The sequence below is a fragment of the Eptatretus burgeri genome, chromosome 3 (genome assembly GCF_056783735.1).
Source record: "Eptatretus burgeri isolate ZD-2024b chromosome 3, Ebu_testis_v1, whole genome shotgun sequence".
NCBI classification, from domain to species: Eukaryota; Metazoa; Chordata; class Myxini; order Myxiniformes; family Myxinidae; genus Eptatretus; species Eptatretus burgeri.
In genome coordinates, this window is record NC_140963.1 from 51,009,955 (window position 1) to 51,029,215 (window position 19,261).

The following is a 19,261-nucleotide window of genomic DNA, read 5'->3' on the forward strand; positions in this document are numbered from 1 at the left end:
CCACACCCCCCTAAACAAGGCGATGTACGAGTGCCAAAAAGGGTCAAACTTACACGCGTCACGTGCTCCCTAAGCCACACCCCCCTAAACAAGGCGATGTACGAGTGCCAAAAAGGGTCAAACTTACACGCGTCACGTGCTCCCTAAGCCACACCCCCCTAAACAAGGCGATGTACGAGTGCCAAAAAGGGTCAAACTTACACGCGTCACCAAACGCAATTCAAAAACAGCTTCACGACCACTTAATCCTTTTGAAAAATAGTTTGGTTTTGCCATTGTACTCGATGAAGTGAACAGTTTGTGTGTTTGTAGGCTATGACGTCAGAGTTAGTACATTCCAACGAGGTGTAAAACCAGAAGCAGAAAGATAAGGAACGCTATAAAGGAGAAGCAAAATGCATTTATAAGGTTTAAAATAACAGGACTGGAGTTTGATTTATATCATTATCGGAGTAAACAGCAGCAAGTTAAGAAAATAACTCGGCAAGCCAAGAGAGAGTATGAGAATGACATGGGTAAGAATGTTAAACATAACAGCAAGGCTTTCTTTAAGTATATCAGGGGAAAAGAACAGGTTAGGACCAGTGTGGGCCCATTGAGGAATAGCACCGGGAGAGTGGTGAGTGATAAAAGTGAGATGGCAGGCTTATTAAACAGGTATTTTGCTTCAACTTTTTCACAAGAACAGTCAGGAGAATTGCCAATAGCTGAGAGTGTCTATCGAGGAGGTGAGGAAAGGCTTTTACAGAAGATCCAGGTTGGAGTGGAGGAAGTAAAGGAACAAAACAGGAAATCTAAGAGTTGATAAGGCTCCGGGTCCAGATAATATGCACCTGAGAGTGTTGAGAGAAGTGGTTGAGCAGGTAAGCAAGATGTTAACGGATATTTTAAATCGCTCACTGGAGTCAGGACAGGTACTGGAGGATTGGAGAGTATCAAATGTAACACCATTATTTAAGAAAGGATCCAGTGAAGAATTGGGAAACTATAGACCTGTTAGTTTGACTTCAGTTGTGGGGAAGGTGTTGGAGACATTAATTGAGGACCGGATGAGGAACCGTTTAAATAAATACAAACTAATTAAAGGGAGTCAGCATGGATTTACCAAAGGTAGTTCCTGTTTAACAAATCTTTTAGAGTTATATGAAGCAATGTCTGATTGGGTGGATGAGGGAAAGGTAGTGGGCATCGTATATCTAGACTTTAAGATGCATTTGATAAGGTACCACATCGGAGGTTGTTAGTCAAAGTGAGGACTTGTGGTGTGGTTGGTCAGGTATCTAATTGGATTGCAAACTGGTTTTGTGGAAGGAAGCAAAAAGTGGCTGTGAGTGGGAGGATGTCTTGCTGGGAGGATGTAAGTCATGGGGTACCTCAGGGATCAGTACTCGGACCATTACTATTCATTATTTACATCAACGATTTGGATTGTGGGGTGAAGAGTAAACTTTACAAATTTGCAGACAACACAAAGCTTGGAGGTGAGGTGGATAGCAGAGGGGGTGGTGATCAGATACAGGAAAGTATTGATACTTTTATAGATTGGGGAAAAGATTGGCAGATGGAATTTAACCTGAGCAAGTGTGAGGTGATGGGGATGGGAAAGAACAATGAAAATAGAGATTACAGGATGCAAGGGGTAATTTTGGAGCGTGTCTCACAGGAGAAGGATCTGAGGGTGGTAATAGATACGGGAGGTAAGCAGGCAGCACAGTGACAGGCAGCTAGAGGTAAAGCAAATTGTGTATTAGGTTGTATTCGGAGGTTGTATTTATTATAAATAAAAAGAGGTGGTGTTAATATTATACAGGAATTCAGTGAGGGCCACATCTAGAATATTGTGCAGTTCTGGTCACCACAATTCAGGAAGGGCATAGATGCCATCGAGAGGGTTCAGTGTCGGGCTATTAGATTGATTCTGGGCCTCGCTCGACTCAGCTATGAGGAGCGGTTGAAGGAGACAGGGCTTTATACACTAGAAAGGAGGCGGTTACGAGGAGATATGATAGAGATGTTTAAGATGATGAAAGGTCGAGATAAAATAAGTGAAGATGAATTATTCAACAGAGTAGACAGTGATAGGACCAGGGGCCATACATAGCCTGACAGTAAAGAAGAGTAGAGTTAAGACAGTAGCAAGGCAGGAGACTTTTACTCAGAGAGTAGTTAATGTATGGAATGGCCTCCCTGAAAAGGTAGTGGCAGCAGAAAAAGTGGATAAGTTTCAATTGGAATTTGATAGGTACCGGGAAGTTATGGAGATAGAGGGGTATGGGGATGTTGGCAGGACTTTTAGGTAGTTTGAGCATTGATAAGTGATTGTGTACATGCGTACAGAGTGCTGTTGGTGGGGGTCTCATCAAGGGGTGTTGTGTGGTTGTTGTGCGTTTTTTAAACCAAGCTCATGCCCCTTCCTCTGGGGGGGGAGGGGGAATACAAAAACTACAGGAAAAAACCCACTAAAAAACACTTCATTTAAAAAAAAAAACAACACATTTTGCATTTTCTTTTTTTGGTCTGGTGTTGATGTGGTGCAGGCATGATGGGCTGAATGGCCTCCACCTGTGTCTAATTTCCTTGTGTTTCCTTGTATAACAGCAAAGTGACTCGTATTGAAATGTTGTTACACATAGTGTTTCCGATGGTTCTCAGTTTCTCCATTGAACTCTATCTAAGACTGGAAAGATTATGAGCAGTGCAAATTAGTAGGCCCACTCGTAGCAGATATATTTTGACTCAGATGATAAATTATCAGGAGATCTTGAATATTGAATGTGAATTTGGAGTTGAAAGTCAGAAACAATGTGAAAACTTTCTCACATAAACATAGCACAACGCAGGACACGGTAAATCATGCACTGGGCCTAACAACATGGCAGCGTGTGCATAGAAAAGGGTCTGTGCAATACGTCTGTGGTGACACAATCGTGCGTGCAATATGAATAGCCATACTCCTTCCAGTCATATATACAGTTCAATGGGTTCCCCAAGGTCGACATGGTTGGAGCCAACCGGACTCGGTCAAAAACCGAAAAGAGTGACAATAATGTCAGGCAAACAAAAAACGAGAAAGCAAACAGTGTCAGAATGAGTCCGGATGTTTTGTCAAGTGCTGGTAAAGCTGTTTTTAAAAAGTATAATTCCTATAGATGTTTGTGTTGTAAAGTTTTTAGATCTTGTGAATCTTTTGTTGCTGATTGTGAATGTTTGTTGGGATGTAAATCAAAGTACATTATTTATCTTCTCACTTCACCCCCTCAGCTACCGGATCGGTTTCATCACTTATTGGCATTTCATCACTTATTGGGAAGGGCCCGAAACAGCGTAGCGCTTACCTTGTGTAGGTCTTCTTGGGTTGTTTTATGCAGCTTCTTTGGCTGGAGTGTGGGAGGGGTCAATTATATGTATAATTCTAGCCACCTGGGTTTAGTTGATTAGGTGAGAGCTGATTGGCTAGTCCCTCTGTTCATAGGTGAGAGATGTGGGTGGGTTGGTCTTCATTTATATGTTGACTGTTTTTGACGTTTGCACATGGTGTATGCTTGGGAGCCTTGTTGGTATGCATTGCTGTCTGCACCGTTGATGATGATTCGCCAATAAGTGATTAAACCGGTCCGGTAGCTGAGGGGTGTGGAGCATTGGGATCCTCATGTGTGCACTATGTGTGAACGTCTTTTTTGTTGTTGAGGAACTCTGGGAAGGGTTCGAAACAGCATAGCACTTACCTTGTGTAGGTCTTCTTGGGTTGTTTTACACAACTTCTTCGACTGGAAGAGTGTGGGAGGGGTCAATTATAGATATATAGGTATATAGATATATAGTATTAAATAATGGAGGGATTTAGATAAAAATAAGTAAATATTATTTATAAAATACATGAGAAATAAGCACTCATAATTTATCATGCCTGGTGTTGGCTTAATGGTTAGGGTGGTGGACTTGAGATCCAAGGGTCCCAAGTTCAAATCCCGCTGATCTGTTGAATTAATACCAGGTGGGGTTAACTCGGCCTGTCATCCTTCCGAGGTCAGTAAAATGAGTGCCAGCATGCTGGTATACTGTGTCGGAGTGGCTACCTGTCCAGGATTGTGCCCAATAGCCATGGAGACTGCTTCGGCAGCACCAACTCTCTGCACAGAGTATGGTCCCAAATGGATGGATATAATTTATTGGTGGTTGCTAAGAAATGCAATGTAGCATGTTAAAATCGGTTGTTAATGAGTTTGAGTCTATGGTTATATGGAGGTGCTGTGTAATGGACATGTCTACAAGGTAAAGTGTTTATCGCTTCAAATATTATCACATAAAGTGGTGCATGATTAAAGTTATTCAAATGAAGTAACACTTTAAATAAAAGGAAGGATGAAATAAGTTTGAGTAAGGTTATTGCATTGCTGTGTTGAATGACTGTCTGGACACAACTTTGAGGTTGTGGGTCCATTGATGTTGAGTAATCTACTGATGTGGACCGGCAACCGGGGTTGTGGATCTGCCATTTGGAGAGGTTCTGGGCTGAAAGTATCAAAACCTCGATGAAAAACGGTGCCCAACTGATGATCTGGGCATTACCAGATAGAGTGTGTGTGTGTGTGTGTGTGTGTGTGTGTGTGTGTGTGTGTGTGTGTGTGTGTGTGTGTGTGTGTGTGTGTGTGTGTGTGTGTGTGTGTGATGTCTGGCTTCCTTCTTGGGACAACGGTGCACTAATTGGTGTATATTTTGATTTGCATCCCATATCTTTCTGTATAATAATATTCTAAGGCATCAAGGGGGGTCCATCCTTATGGAGCTAAAAGGCTTTTCCCCCATGACCCCCACTCCCTGTTGACCCCACAGTCGGACGTGGGATGTCGTCCCATTGTGTAAACCACTCTTCGATTGTCCTGATGTCCATATCACTAAGAATGCCAACTTTGCTTCTTTGGAGGGAGGACTCATTACCCACGCTGGGTCGGCTGTTCACATCACACAGTCTTCACGCCCCATGAGTGTGCTGAGCAAGAGTACAATGTCGTAATGAACTTTGCTTCTCCAAGGGGAGGGGGTCCGACCTTCTCTTCTCCTATATAATAGGTTAGGGCTTTTCTGTTGTGGTAGTTTTACCATGGGCTTCTGCTCTTATAAGAGGTCGACTGGCATGTGGATAATCACAGTATGGTGGATGTAAGCAATAAAAATTATAAACATAGTCCAGCTGTTATAGGTTTATTACACCGTTCTCGAATCGAGCAATCGGAGGTGGGTGTCGCATGCAAGAACACGCTTTCCTTCAGGTAAAGAAGGTTAATCCAGCTCGCTGTCCCATCTATAACTAGAACGACACTCGGTAGAGTACATATCTACACCAGGTTGAACAGTTTACATTTTGTACCCCAATGATCGGTCGGATCTGAACCAAAATCGAATCGGCTTGTTCTCGTCACCTAACCAACTCATCCACCAAGTTTTGTCCAAACTCATCCACAACTTTGTGATATTGTGCTATACTGTATATCATTTTGGTCCAATATCTCTCAATGGTGAAGAATCACTTTAAAATTCCAGTATCCACATCAGAATCTTCACCAAAATCGAATCAATTTGTCCTTTGCGCACACGCAACCTGTCCACCAAATTTAGTCCGAATCCATCCACAACTTTTTGAGATCTGCTCACAATCAAACAGACAGACAGGTGTGAAAACACAACCTCCATCCACCTTCGGTGGCAGAATTAGATAAGTGTTCATGAAAATAGAATTCTAGAGCCTTTGGAAGAATAAACCCAATCGGTATGATGGAATGTCGAAGTTGTGAAGTGCAGGTAAATGGTCAAAAAGATTAATGGAATGGAGTATTTTTATACGAGGTTCATGGAAGAGCGAGGAGACAGGATAAAATGGTAATGAAACATTGGGGAAGTGGGTAGATACAACCAACAAGGAAACTTAGAGGGTTGAGTTAAATACAGTTAATGGGAGTTTAACATTACAGGTGGCAATTTGGGAGGACATGAGATGGTAGCGTACCTCCTCTTTGAAGTCTTGAAGGGGAGAGTATGATTGAACCATCTCCAAAAGGCAGTTGCACAACGGGAGAAAATAAGGACAAAGGAGTGCATAGGAGGGGGCTAACAAAACGGAGAGGCCTCCAACCAGTTTGCAATGTCGAGCAATAGACCTCAATTCAAAACAATCCAGAAGAGACACAAGTGATGCTGGATTGCCAGCCCAAAAAGGGGGGGGGGGAGCAGCGCTCCACTGAGATAAGGACAAAGGCCTTACAGACTAAAGAGCTCTGATTATTTTACGTAAAGACTTGCAAATAATGGAGGACACCCAGTGCGTGGTTGGCTTTGGAGGCCTGCTTTTCTGTTTGATTAGCCCAGGAACGGTCACGACTGATGGTGAGATCCAGAAAGTCACGAGATTGAACCTGTTCGAGTGGCTTAACATGAAAATAGACAGGTGGGTTTTGTTTGCAGATTTTTTCTGAATAACAGCGTGAGACTGAGCAGTGGGACAGTGTGATGGACCTAACGTTGTAGATCCTGTACCCGCAAAGTGCAGCATCGGGTGCAGAGGGAACCTTTATGGATTGATGCCTTTTAGCTACACATTCAAGAGCCATTAACTTACAAGCATTTTCACAGCATATTCGAAAACGAAATACATTGACTGAAGTTTATGTTAAGAATGCATTTCCTGTTTAAATAGTCATATTAGTTTATCACAAAACTTGCTGCTCCAAAATGCTGGTTTGATTCCCTTGTTAAAGAAGAAACTATAACTAGAGATCATACCCCCAAAGTCTTGAGAAAAAAGACATGGGAAGGATCTTTTAAACTCTTGCTGTGCACTTCCAAGCATAATCTACATTTCCAACGAGCTGCTATTTTGTCTGAATCTCGTTGTTACTCTGCACTCAAAGCGGGCGGCAAATTTTATTGGTCGAGACGGTGTAAAGTTTTGCCCAAGTACGGCTAAACTGCAGGTTTTTCAAAGTGCAAAGAAGGCGATTTGTGTTCTACCTTGTTCAATTATATAATTCAACTGAAATAAAAGGAACGTTTTAAAGGCTGTATAAAAATGCACCATCTTCCACACCACCTTATTTAACACGTCACATAAGTTCTTCGTGGATTTTGTTTGTGTCCTTTATGACATGCCTAAAAACAGTAAGTTTCCTGTTTGGAATGATTTTCAGCTTTGTTTGACTGTCAGGCAGACAGACAGACTGAAGCAAATGCTTTACTATGCTGTGTGCATGCACACTCGGGATGAGATTCCATAAAATTTGCAAAATCAGAACCAAAGTACAGTACTACAAAACTGCAGGTTCGTGTTCTAATGTTCGAAATGTAAAATACAACTGAAATGAAGTAGTTCCTCGATCATAGACTGATGTCTGTCAGACCGACAGAGAGAGAGAGAGTGAACCAATTGCTTAACCCAGTTTTGTGTTACGCATACGTGGTAATGATTTTCAGAATATATTTGGCATACTTGTATCAACTTCACAGGTTCTGGGTTGGCTCGACGAGCTGAGTTTCTCAATTTGGTGACTCCAGGTTCAAGTCCCATCTCCACTGTAGGGAAGGCAATGGCGAACCACCCGGTCCATTTTGTTTCCCAGAAAGCTGCTTTGGAAGAATTACCGTACTCCGATGAAGGTATTCTGATCTTCTGTGGAGCAATATAAAAGGTTATGATCTAAATAAATGAATTGGAAGAACAAGTACGGCAGGTTAGCTCAATCCACACAAGTGGTACATAAAAGACAAGCCAATAATAAAATTGTCCACAACTGTTTATTGAAATGAATAAAAAATAAACTCAATTTAATAAAAGATGGTTGTGGCAAAATGATTGTCAAATGTTCCCCCCAAAAATGATACTTCAAATAACATATCCTTTTCAATAAGCAAGTGAAAACAGCATCGCAATACGTTTTGTAGTGATTTTTGTTGTTGTGAACTTATATATTTACCTTTTGTAAACAGAAAATTTCATGTTAGTCGAAGGTATCCACCCAACCACCACCACCTTCCATCGTCACCAATGAACCAGAATTTTGATAAAGCGTGGGTGCTGCCAAAGCAGTCTCTTGGTGGGGAATATGCTGGGTGGTTTGAAGTTGCTTTCCCACAAATCAGTCAGGGCAGGAACTTGTAATATATTTAGGGTTCCAGCAGGGTTGACAGGATGGCCGAGAGGTATGCATCCTAATCTCAAAACCATATGTTCCGAGTTGGAATCCCGACCCAGCAATAAACTGTCATCCCAATGTTTCACAGGCAGGGTTATTCAGCAATGTGTGTGCCGTCCCTCCAATGGACGTTAAACGGGAGTCCTATCTGCCGGAATTAGATGGTGGACATTAGAGATCCCACAGTCAGCGAGTCCTTCACTCGATGACAATTCACTTAATTGTCTTAAGACACGACAATTAGATGTCCTTCACAAAGAGACAGCGAGCTATCGCCAGCACCTTGAACAAATTCCAAATTCCTGACCTAACCTTTGTCCAACGTCAGGCATGTCCAGCAGGTTCAGAAAAGACGGGTCAAAACTTCCCCCGGCCAACCCCACAAGAACGTGGGAATAATTGTCACCATTAAAGAAGATTCAGGGTGACAGCGATAACTCACCTACTCTTCATGAAAAGCACTTTGGGGGGGGGGGGATCTTTAACATCCAGCAAGACGACTGGCACTGGCAGACTGGTCCATAGGCCTAATTCCATACACAATGGTGCCTCACCCTGGCTGTGAAACACCAAGGTGACACTTTATAGCTGGATTGAGATTCAAACCCAGACGGGACAGTTCAAAGGTGAGTGTACATTCCTCAAGGCTATCCTGCCAGCTCACCTCAAAGTTAAAATAAGCATGAAGCAGTTCCATGTACGAGAAGTGCCAAAGGATATTGCCATTACCAATAAACAACAAAGCACAGTACATCTCAACCTAAAATCCTGTTACATGCTCAAATCTTTGTTGCACATTTTGAACATGGAGAACATCGACGATGCCAGCTTACAAACAGTTCAGTTTGGACCAGACTGCATAATCACAAAGAATCTTCACAGCCATGTTTACCTCAGAGAACACGAGAACTACTGCTCCACACAGCAGTGGCTTCTCAGCTTAAACACCAAGAACAGCTCTCACCACTGCTTTAAATAATATCCAGCTCAGGCTGAACAGAGCAAGATGAAAAGCCTGTTGGCTTAGCAGTTAGGCTGGCTGGCTTGGGATCTTATGGTCCTGAGTTTGAGCCCCTGTTGGCAGTCAAATTAACACCAGGTGGGGTTGACTCAGCCTGTCATCATTCCGAGGTCGGCAACATGATTACCAGCATACTGGTAATAGGGGCATTGCCTCAGCAGCACGTGCCCTTCGCCAATGATGCTACCTGCAGCCTTGTGCTGCATCCGGAGGGGGAGTAGGAGGAGGAGGAGGAAGTGAAGGAACACCTGATCTTGTCCCTTTGGTTGGCAGAAAAACGTCCTGCAAGTAAACTAGGGACATCACATCTCATCTCAACTCAGTGTCTTGTGGCAGTTGCTCAAATCACAAAATTGCAAGTTGGATGCACTGTTCATTTATGATACTGCAGTCGTGATTATTTCGGGTGGTTCAAACTTGACCTGGACGTTTTGTTTCTAAAAGTAGATCCGTATGTGCAGGTCAATCGTTTTTATGGAAACTTGTCTTTGGAATGTTGACAGCCAATCTATTCAACGAATGTACATTTGATCGAGAGTCAAGAAAATTGCTGGTTGCAGCATTACCAAGGTGCAGCTATGCTGCTGATGCAGTGCCCCTACAGATGAGACGAGGAAGTTGGAATTTTGGTCGAGTGCTGGTACAGGGTGGCTTTTTGAAAAAAAAAATGAACAAAATCTACACGACGTTGATCAAGGTATGCTAACCGCTATGGGAAGCAAGATGCCCGATGTTTCAGGCATTTAGCCTTCGTCAGAGAAAAAGAGGGCCCGAGGGTCTGAACGAAGAAGAGATTCTCTTTTACACTGACGAAGGGTGAATGCCCGAAAACGAAAGTTTCTCCTTACTTCCCATGGTGGTTGCATACCTCGACCAATGTACCATCAATTTCATCCATCGTTCTCACATTCTCCTATAACCTGTCTAGCCTGGGTTTGAATCCCAACTCAGCTATAAACTGTCATCCTGGTGTTTCACAGGCAGGGTGATTCATCAATGTGTGTGCGCCGTCCCTCAGATGGATGTTAAACTCGGCATCCCGTCTGCCGTCATTAGTTGGTGCATGCCAAAGATCCCACGGTGTCCTTTGTGAAGAGTAGGCCAGCTATCACCGGCACGATGAACAAATTACAAATTCCTGCCCTAACCAACAGTGAGAACTGCATCAGTACACAGTCGCATTCCCAGCATTGATGTAAACCAGAATAGTACTGCAGCATAGCAAACCAATTGTTCGACTTTTCATAAAAGCACCAAAATTGGCACATATGTTGACTAATGTATTCTGAACAATTCTGGATCTGGAGCCACTTGAGATTTTGCCTTGGTCAGCTTTGGCGGCCATTTTCCATTCTACTTTAACAACATGGGATATCTGTCATTGTTATTCTCTTTGTAGGTTTCTCAGAGATGATAAATACTCCATATGATGTGCATTTACAAAGGAAAACAATACAAATGTCATTTGTGTTGATTTATTATATTTCCAACCATTGTATTGGGGGAAAATGGTCATTTTTATGGGAAAATCCATTTTCGCACACAGCATCAGTGACAGATTCAGAAATATTTTGTTGTGGTGGTGGTAGTGGTGGAAGTGGTGTTGTAATTGGTAATATTGGCTACATGTGGCCCATGCTGCAGAACATGACCACCGTCGGATTCAAGTTTGAACCGTAGACACCGACGTCGTCATCTTGGCGGTGATGATAGCCCAGGCACTACCATGCATGGTGAACTCTGGATTGCCTTTGGGACGGGCAAGAACTACCGCTACATCCCTGCTCATGAAATAGCTGCCTCCCTCGGTCCACAGAAGGCACATGCCCTCCCCATCTTCCATGCCATGACCGGATGTGACACGGTATCAGCATTCGTGGGGCATGGGAAGAAATCTGCCTGAGCCACATGGAACTCGTTTCCAGAACTGAAAGATTCTCTTGTGACCCTGACCACCACACCAGTCAACATCCAGGATGACGCAATGCACTGCATTGAAAGGTTTGTGGTGCTCCTCTATGACCACACCAGTCCATATACGGATGTCAACGAGGCCAGAAAGAAACTCTTCGCCAAGAGGAACTCCATCCAATGCATCCCACCTACCTACGATGCTTTGGAACAGCATGTGAAGAGCTCAGTCTTCCAGGGTGGCGATGTCTGGGGGCAGGTCTTGGTCCCTCAACCCGTGCTTCATCACCAACAAGCTGGGGCTGGCGGCAAACAGAGGATGGGTCCTACGAACCGCTCTGGACCACAATCCCTGAGGCTTCAAAAAGCTGCTTCGAGCTGGTGTCGTGCGGCTGCAAAAAAGGCTGTAGAAACCGCTGCAAATGCAAGAAGGCTAATCTGAAATGCACTGGACTGTGTGCTTGTGAAGGAGAATGCTAGTAGACAGATGCAGTAGACACAGACTGAGATATCGGCCGAGCTTAGAATGTGCAAATGTAAAGTCGCATTGCTTGTAAAAGTGTTGACTTCTTGATCCAGAGCCAGTACACTTGAGCTCAGAAACTCATATTGTACTAGACTGATGTATGCGTGTACCATGTGTCCTGGTAGAATGGTAGTAAACAGTAAACCGTAGCCGCTTCAAAGTGAAGTGTGCAATAATTTGACAACATTTTCTGAGTTTGTCATTATCACGATTATCAGTTCCCTTTTCAAAATAGAGTAAAGTATGTAATCTGTAATGCAATTTTTGTTGATTCCAAACCCATTGAATGTGATGAATATCATTTGACTCTTGTTCTCCAGGCAATAATGGGTACTTTTCAACGAAAAGTTTCAGGAGAGCAGCAATTTACAAATCAAATAATGGCTTTTTTACCGAAAATACTGGCTCATAATATTTGAATACGCCTTTTCATGGTCAATTTACTGAATTTTACACTTTCCTTATATCTACCACCAATACAATAAGAAAATAAGAGCATGTAGCCAATTTCGCTAAAGTAGAATGACGGCCATTTTGGAAAATGGTCGCCGAAGCTGACCAAGGCACAATCTCGGGTGGCTCCATATCTAGAATTGTTCGGAATACATTATTCCACATGTGCACCAATTTTGGTGCTTTTATGCAAATTTGAACAACTGATCTGAAATATCAGACTACGCTGCAGGACGAGAATGCCATAAGCGACACACAAAATAAATGAATGATCTATTGTTCTCCCCATCCGCCAATACAAATCAACAACAGCCTTCACAAGATCTGGATCTTCTTCTTCTTCATTCACCTTTTTGAAAGGCCTTGTTACGCTCAAAATCCATTCACTCTGCTCACCTGCACCCCTGGTCCAACTCTCCTCGCTTGTGAAACCGCTTTACCGTGTCAATTCCAACTTCACTTTCCTCCAGGGGTACAAGTCAACAGTGCACCACCATCTCAAGTCATCCTCCCTCCGATGAACACCCACCTACCCAAGGTTACAATGTCTCTCTCCCTCTCCGCTTTTCCAGCCTATTGCATACACCTGTTGTCGAGCTTTTCGATTTGTTGGCATTTTACCCAGTCTTCGTTTTCTTACACGAGTCTGCATTTTATGCAAAAATTAAAACGCATGTAATTGCACGTTTCCTGATTTAGCGCATGCATTGAAAACTAAAAGGTAAAAACGACGGTGGAACAACAAATGAAGAAGAAGCTTCAGCTCAATTAAAACATCAAGCTCGTTATCAAGACGAAAATATCCAGGTCAAGTTTGAACCATCCTCATCATTCACGCCAACTCATTCCAGAGGGTGCAGAGACAGCCCGAGACCACTGGTGACGTTTCTCGAGCTCATGTTCAATGCTGAACAAGCCGGGAGTCCACCGCAGGGTGTTTTACGATTTCGTCAGTGTTGTAGCAACGAGAGGTAGAAAACTGCTATTGATGCCATTAGCAGCGCCAAATAACAGTTGAAGACCACAAGAAGCCGGTGTAGCTTTAGAGCACACTGTGCAAAACCCTGAAAGTCTCAGTAGCACAAAAAGGAGAACAAATAACTTTTTTGAACACACAAAGCATAGGTACCAACACATAATGATTAATGGACCGTAGTGCTTTGATTTGACTGGCCCATAAACATCCCAGAAGCAGAATATGACTGATAATAAGGCAACAAATATTAAATGGTCATCTCAAAAGGTTCGGTACAGCTGTCATGCAACTTACTGGCAGCTGAGGGTGAGATCCTTTCAGCTGCTCTATCAAAATCTTCATCGGAGTCCTGAGCACCAAGACCTGTACACATCATTCCCTTGTATTCCTGGAGAGCCTCATGCAAGGACCAAAGCTGGCAGAGGAGACCCATGTCCAACTGGCGTAACCCCATCTAGAACCAGAGGAAAAGATGCTGAGGGGCACCAATGACACAGCATTATTATTCTGCATTTTGCAAAATAACACAATTACAAGGATCTATTTGAACTGTCGTGCCGATTCACAGAAGCTCACCATCTCTTGTCGTAGCATGACAAGGGATCTGTCTATGCTGCCTGACTTTGAGCCCCCCATTCCCATAATTCCAGCAGCTCCCTTGCTCAGAGCAACATCCATGCCGCCCACGGACGAGGTCGCTGCCACGATGCCACCGGCCCTCGCTGGCCTTATGGCCTGGCTCAAATCATCCTGGATACGATTCTTCGTGGCACACAGGCGTTGGAGCTGTCGGACAGAGCCACTGCTCGAGCTCACGAGGCCACTCAGGCTCTTGGGCAAGGGAGGCAGGCCTGGGATGCAGAATGGAGGATCCCGAGATCCAACTGATGTCTTGCGCAAAACTTTCCCTCTGTGAGCATTCATCTTGTTGATGAAAAGATTGCAAATATATTGCATATAAAGTTGTCAAATTTTCTCCTGCAAGAGATAAATATATCAGAAAGTTAGAAAGTATATAATAATAAATATGTAAATTGATCAATGGCTCCACCACGAGAGGGAAGAGGGAAAACAATAAGGAAATTAGCATTTATGAAAAGGAGTAGAATGTGGGCAGATGGGAAAGAAGTTTGGAATGCGAAAGTAGTAAAGTGAGGGGGGGGGGGAGGGGGCAAGTATGGAGTATAGGGGAGTAAAAAAGTCCCATTTCAGGATACAAAATCAATTTAGAATTTCATCATTTTTCATTTAAACCCTTAACAAGGTGCCCCGTTGGCAAGGTTTGAAAGCAAATACATACAACCCACAATGGACGAAATCAATAGGGTGATGACTGAGGTATGCTAACCGTCGGAGGAAGTGAGGAGAAACGGACGTCACAGGCATTAACTCTTCTTGTCGATCAAACTCCACTTTTCTTTCATCTAAATGACTATAAAAGACTCCATCAACCTTGTGTTTCACATCACAGCATAATGAATATCACAGCTTTACAAGGATGGCATACTGGTGGACAGTAGACAAGCATACCACAGGTCGTTTATTCAAATCCATCAAAAGGCATCACTATTAAGAGAGAACAGCTGCGACATCATTGGCACAAAGTTAAATTTCCACTCAATAGCTCACCTCCAAGGAGAGAACAGGTGACAGGAAGCTGTCCAACAGCTCGAGTCCCACTCAACTGCTCTGCTCCAGGGATCGAACAGCGTATACCTGCCAGATCGCCTCCAGGGAATGATCAGCCGATACCCACTAAGATTGCCTTCAAGGAACAAACCGTCTATACTCACCAGAATGCAGAGTTATTGACTCGGACTCGCGTCACAAAATTTTGTGACTTGCGACTTGATGAAATTGACTTCAGATTCAGACTTGGTGTCTGGGGACTTGTGATTTGCTTGCAACTTACATGCGACTTGAGTTTATAATTATTTGTTGGCAATGTTCGGAAAATAATCGTTGAATAAATGTCGAATCAAAACGGGGTTTAACATTGATGGAAAATTATTTTCCATCGTTCGGTCAATGGTTCGGTCAATGATGACATATACCTTGTACATATATACTGTACATGAGCAGCATGCCAACGCTCGACAGCCGCCGAGTCGTATACCGTTCTCCACTGAGGTTAAAGGGAATGTCCACTCTCCAGACAGCACACCACGTCCAAGTGGCAAGCACCAAGCTTACCAACGTGGCGACTTGGGAAACAACTTTATCATGTCCACACTTGGACCCTGATCAGTAACCCTGTGCATGTCCACACCTGATAAAATAAACTAGAAGGGCACTCGGTAGAGCACATACCTCCACCACACAATGCCTGATCCACGAGAACATGTCAGGCCCAATACATTTTTGAAATATCATGCCCCATTTACTATCTCGTGAGTGCTATGTCGTTTTCGCCCCATCTCTCAATGGGGAAGAATTACTTTAAAAATTAAATAATTCTCGTTTGCAGATCCGGATTCGGATCTTCACCAAAATTGAATCAATTCGTCGTTGCCATACACCCAACCTGTCCACCAAGTTTCATCCGAATCCATCTACAACTTTTTGAGATATCCTGCACACAAACAAACAAACAAACAGACAGAAAGGGGTGAAGACATAACTTCCTTCACCTTCGGTGGCAGAGGTAAAATATTTAGTAATTATTAAAATGCATCAGTTCACTTGGATTATTCAAACCTCATCAATAATTGCAAAATTATATCATGACATGAGCCTGGTGTTGGCTTCGTGGTTAGGGTGGCAGGCTTGGGATCCTCGGGTCCTGAGTTAGAGTCCCGTTGGCTGCTGAATTAACACCAGGTGACGTTGACTCAGCCTGTCATCCTCCTAAGGTCGGCAAAATGAGTACCAGTGGCACAGCTGTGCTCCAAGAAATGGTCGGAGTGGTGACCCATCCAAGATTGTGCCAAATAGCCAAGGAAAAACTGCTTTGGCAATTCCAATGCTCTGTTCAAGAGTATGGGTCCAAGAAGACAACACGAAATATCTTATAAAAATTAAAACATAAAAAGTACATCAACGTAAAAGACAACAATTGAAGTTAATAAGTTATACGTTATATTTTAACTTGCATAATAAAATCTCCTTTCCCATTCCACATAAAATGCTTTGGTTCTAAGTGTAGACCATTTAAACACAAGCTGACGTTACTGACGAGTCTCATGTACACATTGTGATGTTTTTCAGACAACGGGGAAACACATACAACACACTTCGAGGAACCAGGTGGAGTTATCTCGGTAGTATATTGTGCAGCTAAATTGCGCACGCCCCCTCCCCTGCATCAGTGGGAAGGGAACATGCATTGTGTTTGTAACATAATCAAACCCCATTGTCACTCTCTCACTCTGTGTGTGTTTATATACATATATATATATATATATATATATATATATATATATATATATATATATCTGCACACCTTTACTGTACAGCATGCACACGCAAGCACGTACCATAAAATTCGGACCATTGAGCGCGTCGTTATATAAGCCGCACCCCCTAAATTTTTTTTAAAATCTGGAATTTAAACACACACAAGCCGCACTGGTTTATAAGCCGCAGATGTTGCACAAAAAAACAAGCGCAAAACGTCCGAAAATTAGCCACAAAAAAGTGAGAAACTCGACAGCCACAGAAACTTGTCAGACGAGCGCAAAGCACAAATTCAGTGACAAAGCAACACCAAAGAAACACAATAATACACACAATCAAAAATAGCGGTAATCACATTTATTCGTCGTCGTCGTCATCATCATTTCCACTGAAGCCACTGAAAGCTTCGTCTTCAGTGTCGGAGTTGAACAACAGAAGCACAGCTTCGTCTGCAGTGGCTGCATCGCTGACTCCGCCTCTTTTTCACTGTCGGATTAATCCGAGTCTTGCTGGCTGGAGCTGGTGGCTTCTCTGTCGTCTGCTACATACAAGAGTTCAGCTTTGCGAAAGCTGTTGACGATCGTAGATTGTTTTACTTTTCCCCACGCTGTCAAAATCCATTGACAGACCTCCACGAAGCTTGCTGATCGCATACGTCCAGTTTTGGTGAAAGATTTTTTGCCACTGGTCATCCATGTTTCCTATTCGACACGCAGTGCTACTTTGAAAGCACGATTAACACTGATATCAAGAGGTTGAAGATATTTGGTCGTGCCGCCTGGGATCACTGCTAGGATGGAGTTGGTCGATCTGATTGCTTCTTTTATGGTATCAGTAATGTGGGCCTTCATGCTGTCCAAAACCAACATGGCCTTGTTTCGGTGGAAGAACCCTCCCGGTCGCTTGCCGTCACGGACCACTCGCCCAGGGCGACGGAGCACGGACCACTCGGCCAGGTCGCTTGCCTTTTGGAAACTTCTCCTTTGGCAACGGAACACGTTTAAATATGACCATTGGTGGAAGTTTTTCTCCGGATGCCGTGCAGCTCAGGACGCAAGTAAAATTGGTTTTCTCGTGACCAGTTGTTTTTCAATAGATGGACGATTCGCCTTTCTTCTTTACAGTCCGATTGAGAGGTAGGTCAAAGGTCAGAGGGACCTCATCCATATTAATTATGTCCTGGGGAGCAATGAAGTTCTCTGCTATTTTCTCCTGCGTGTAGTTCCGAAAGTTTGCGATTTTTCCTTCGAAGTCAGGAGGGAGTTGTTGACAGAGAGTCGTTCGTGCTCCGACAGAAAGACCTTTGTGTTTCATAAATCTGAAACACCATGACTGCCCGCCCTGAAATTCTTCTATTTTCTTTTCTGCAGCGATCGATCTTGCTTTGAGTCTAATCTGAACAGTAGAAACACCCCGACCATCCACTCTCTGTGTAACCCTGTCTTAAAGTTCGTCTTCCAGTTCAGGCCATCAGCATTTCCTACCTCTGAAAACCTTTGTTGACTTTTTGCAGCGAGAAAGTTCGCCCCTCCGCTTTCTCCAACGTCTGATCATGGATTCATTCACTCCAAGTTCATAGGCAGCAGCTCAGTTTCCCTTTTCAATAGCCAGTTCAATCGCCTTCATTTGAAAGCTGCATCGTAAGCATTGCGTCGTGTTTTCGGCATGATGGAAGTTGTCTACACAAGGGCGATTAACTGAATGTTTCGTGTGTGTAAAGGCCGTGTGTAAATTTGGAGGAAAAAACCGTAAACAGTTATCATGAGCACACTTTTACAGTGAGTTTTGAATTCATGAAGAGTCAAAACCAGTTTTGAAACCTAATGTTAATCTAAACATAGACTGGAGACTGACAACAACTTGATTTGGCCTGAACGCGTTGTCGGGAAAACCCACATCGGAAAAATCCATAAACAAGCCGCATCGTTATTTTAGCCGCAGAGGTCGAAGTTGAGGGAAACAGTTGGGGCTAATAGTCCAATTTTTACGGCGCGCGCGCGCGCGCGCACACACACACACACACACACACACACACACACACACACACACACACACACACACACACACACACACACACACACACACACACACACACACACACACACACACACACACACACACACACACACACACACACACACACACACCAATCCAGTCTACACAGAAAAACCTGAGCAGGCATGGCCGAGCAGAAGGACTAGGTGGATATTCCGCTGGCCAGGATGAAGCCACGCTTAACCGTGCCATGCTGCCAAGCTTGAGGAGCCATTGGGTGTAGCAGGGAGAGACGGCGCTGCAATGGGAAAACAGGCGGATCAACAGCATCCGGCCGTGATGGAGGGCAAATTGTGGCGATGAAAACCAGGACTGAAGGCCAGAACAGAGGTGATGCATCTGGGAATCAACACAATATGAACTGGTGAACCTGCGAGGACAAGCTGGTGACAGCAGCATAACAGAGAGCTGGTGAAGGAGCGCGAGCGAGTGAAGGTTCCAAGCACACGAGTGGACCCAGCCAGCAGAGATGAACCACACGCGGCCACATATCCACACTGACTCACGCAATCTGTCTCTTGCTGTTCCAACTCTATTTTGTTCACTTTGGACACACTGACCTCAAACAAGTGCCAATTGTTCTTTTCAGAGCACACCTCACTCTATTCCCTCTAAACCACACACAGTCGCGATCTGCCCCTTTCCCCACATGTTGCATTGCACCACCTACCCCTCTCATCTATGTTCCCCTCCCCCCTCTTTTGTTGGGACCAACAGAAGCCCACCGGCTTACAAAAGGT

General features: G+C 43.8%; 1 protein-coding gene across 6 annotated transcripts in view; it reads right to left on the reverse strand.

Annotated features, from left to right (window-relative positions):
* Positions 1–7,613: 7,613 nt before the first annotated feature.
* Positions 7,614–19,261, reverse strand: part of LOC147029854 (protein FAM89A-like) — a 45,996-nt gene continuing 34,348 nt past the window's right edge. For 2 of the 6 annotated variants that reach the window (XM_085873273.1, XM_085873270.1), the window contains exons 2-4: positions 13,647–14,048; positions 13,365–13,524; positions 7,767–13,166 (exon numbers count right to left, since the gene is read on the reverse strand). In XM_085873273.1, the coding sequence (XP_085729399.1) occupies positions 13,045–13,166; positions 13,365–13,524; positions 13,647–14,027 (663 nt within the window). In that variant the 5' untranslated portion in view covers positions 14,028–14,048 and the 3' untranslated portion in view covers positions 7,767–13,044. Of the gene's footprint in view, positions 7,661–7,766; positions 13,525–13,646; positions 14,049–14,418; positions 14,503–14,699; positions 16,038–19,261 lie in introns of those variants that run through there. The other 4 variants (XM_085873271.1, XM_085873272.1, XM_085873276.1 and 1 more) reach the window with 4 other exon arrangements.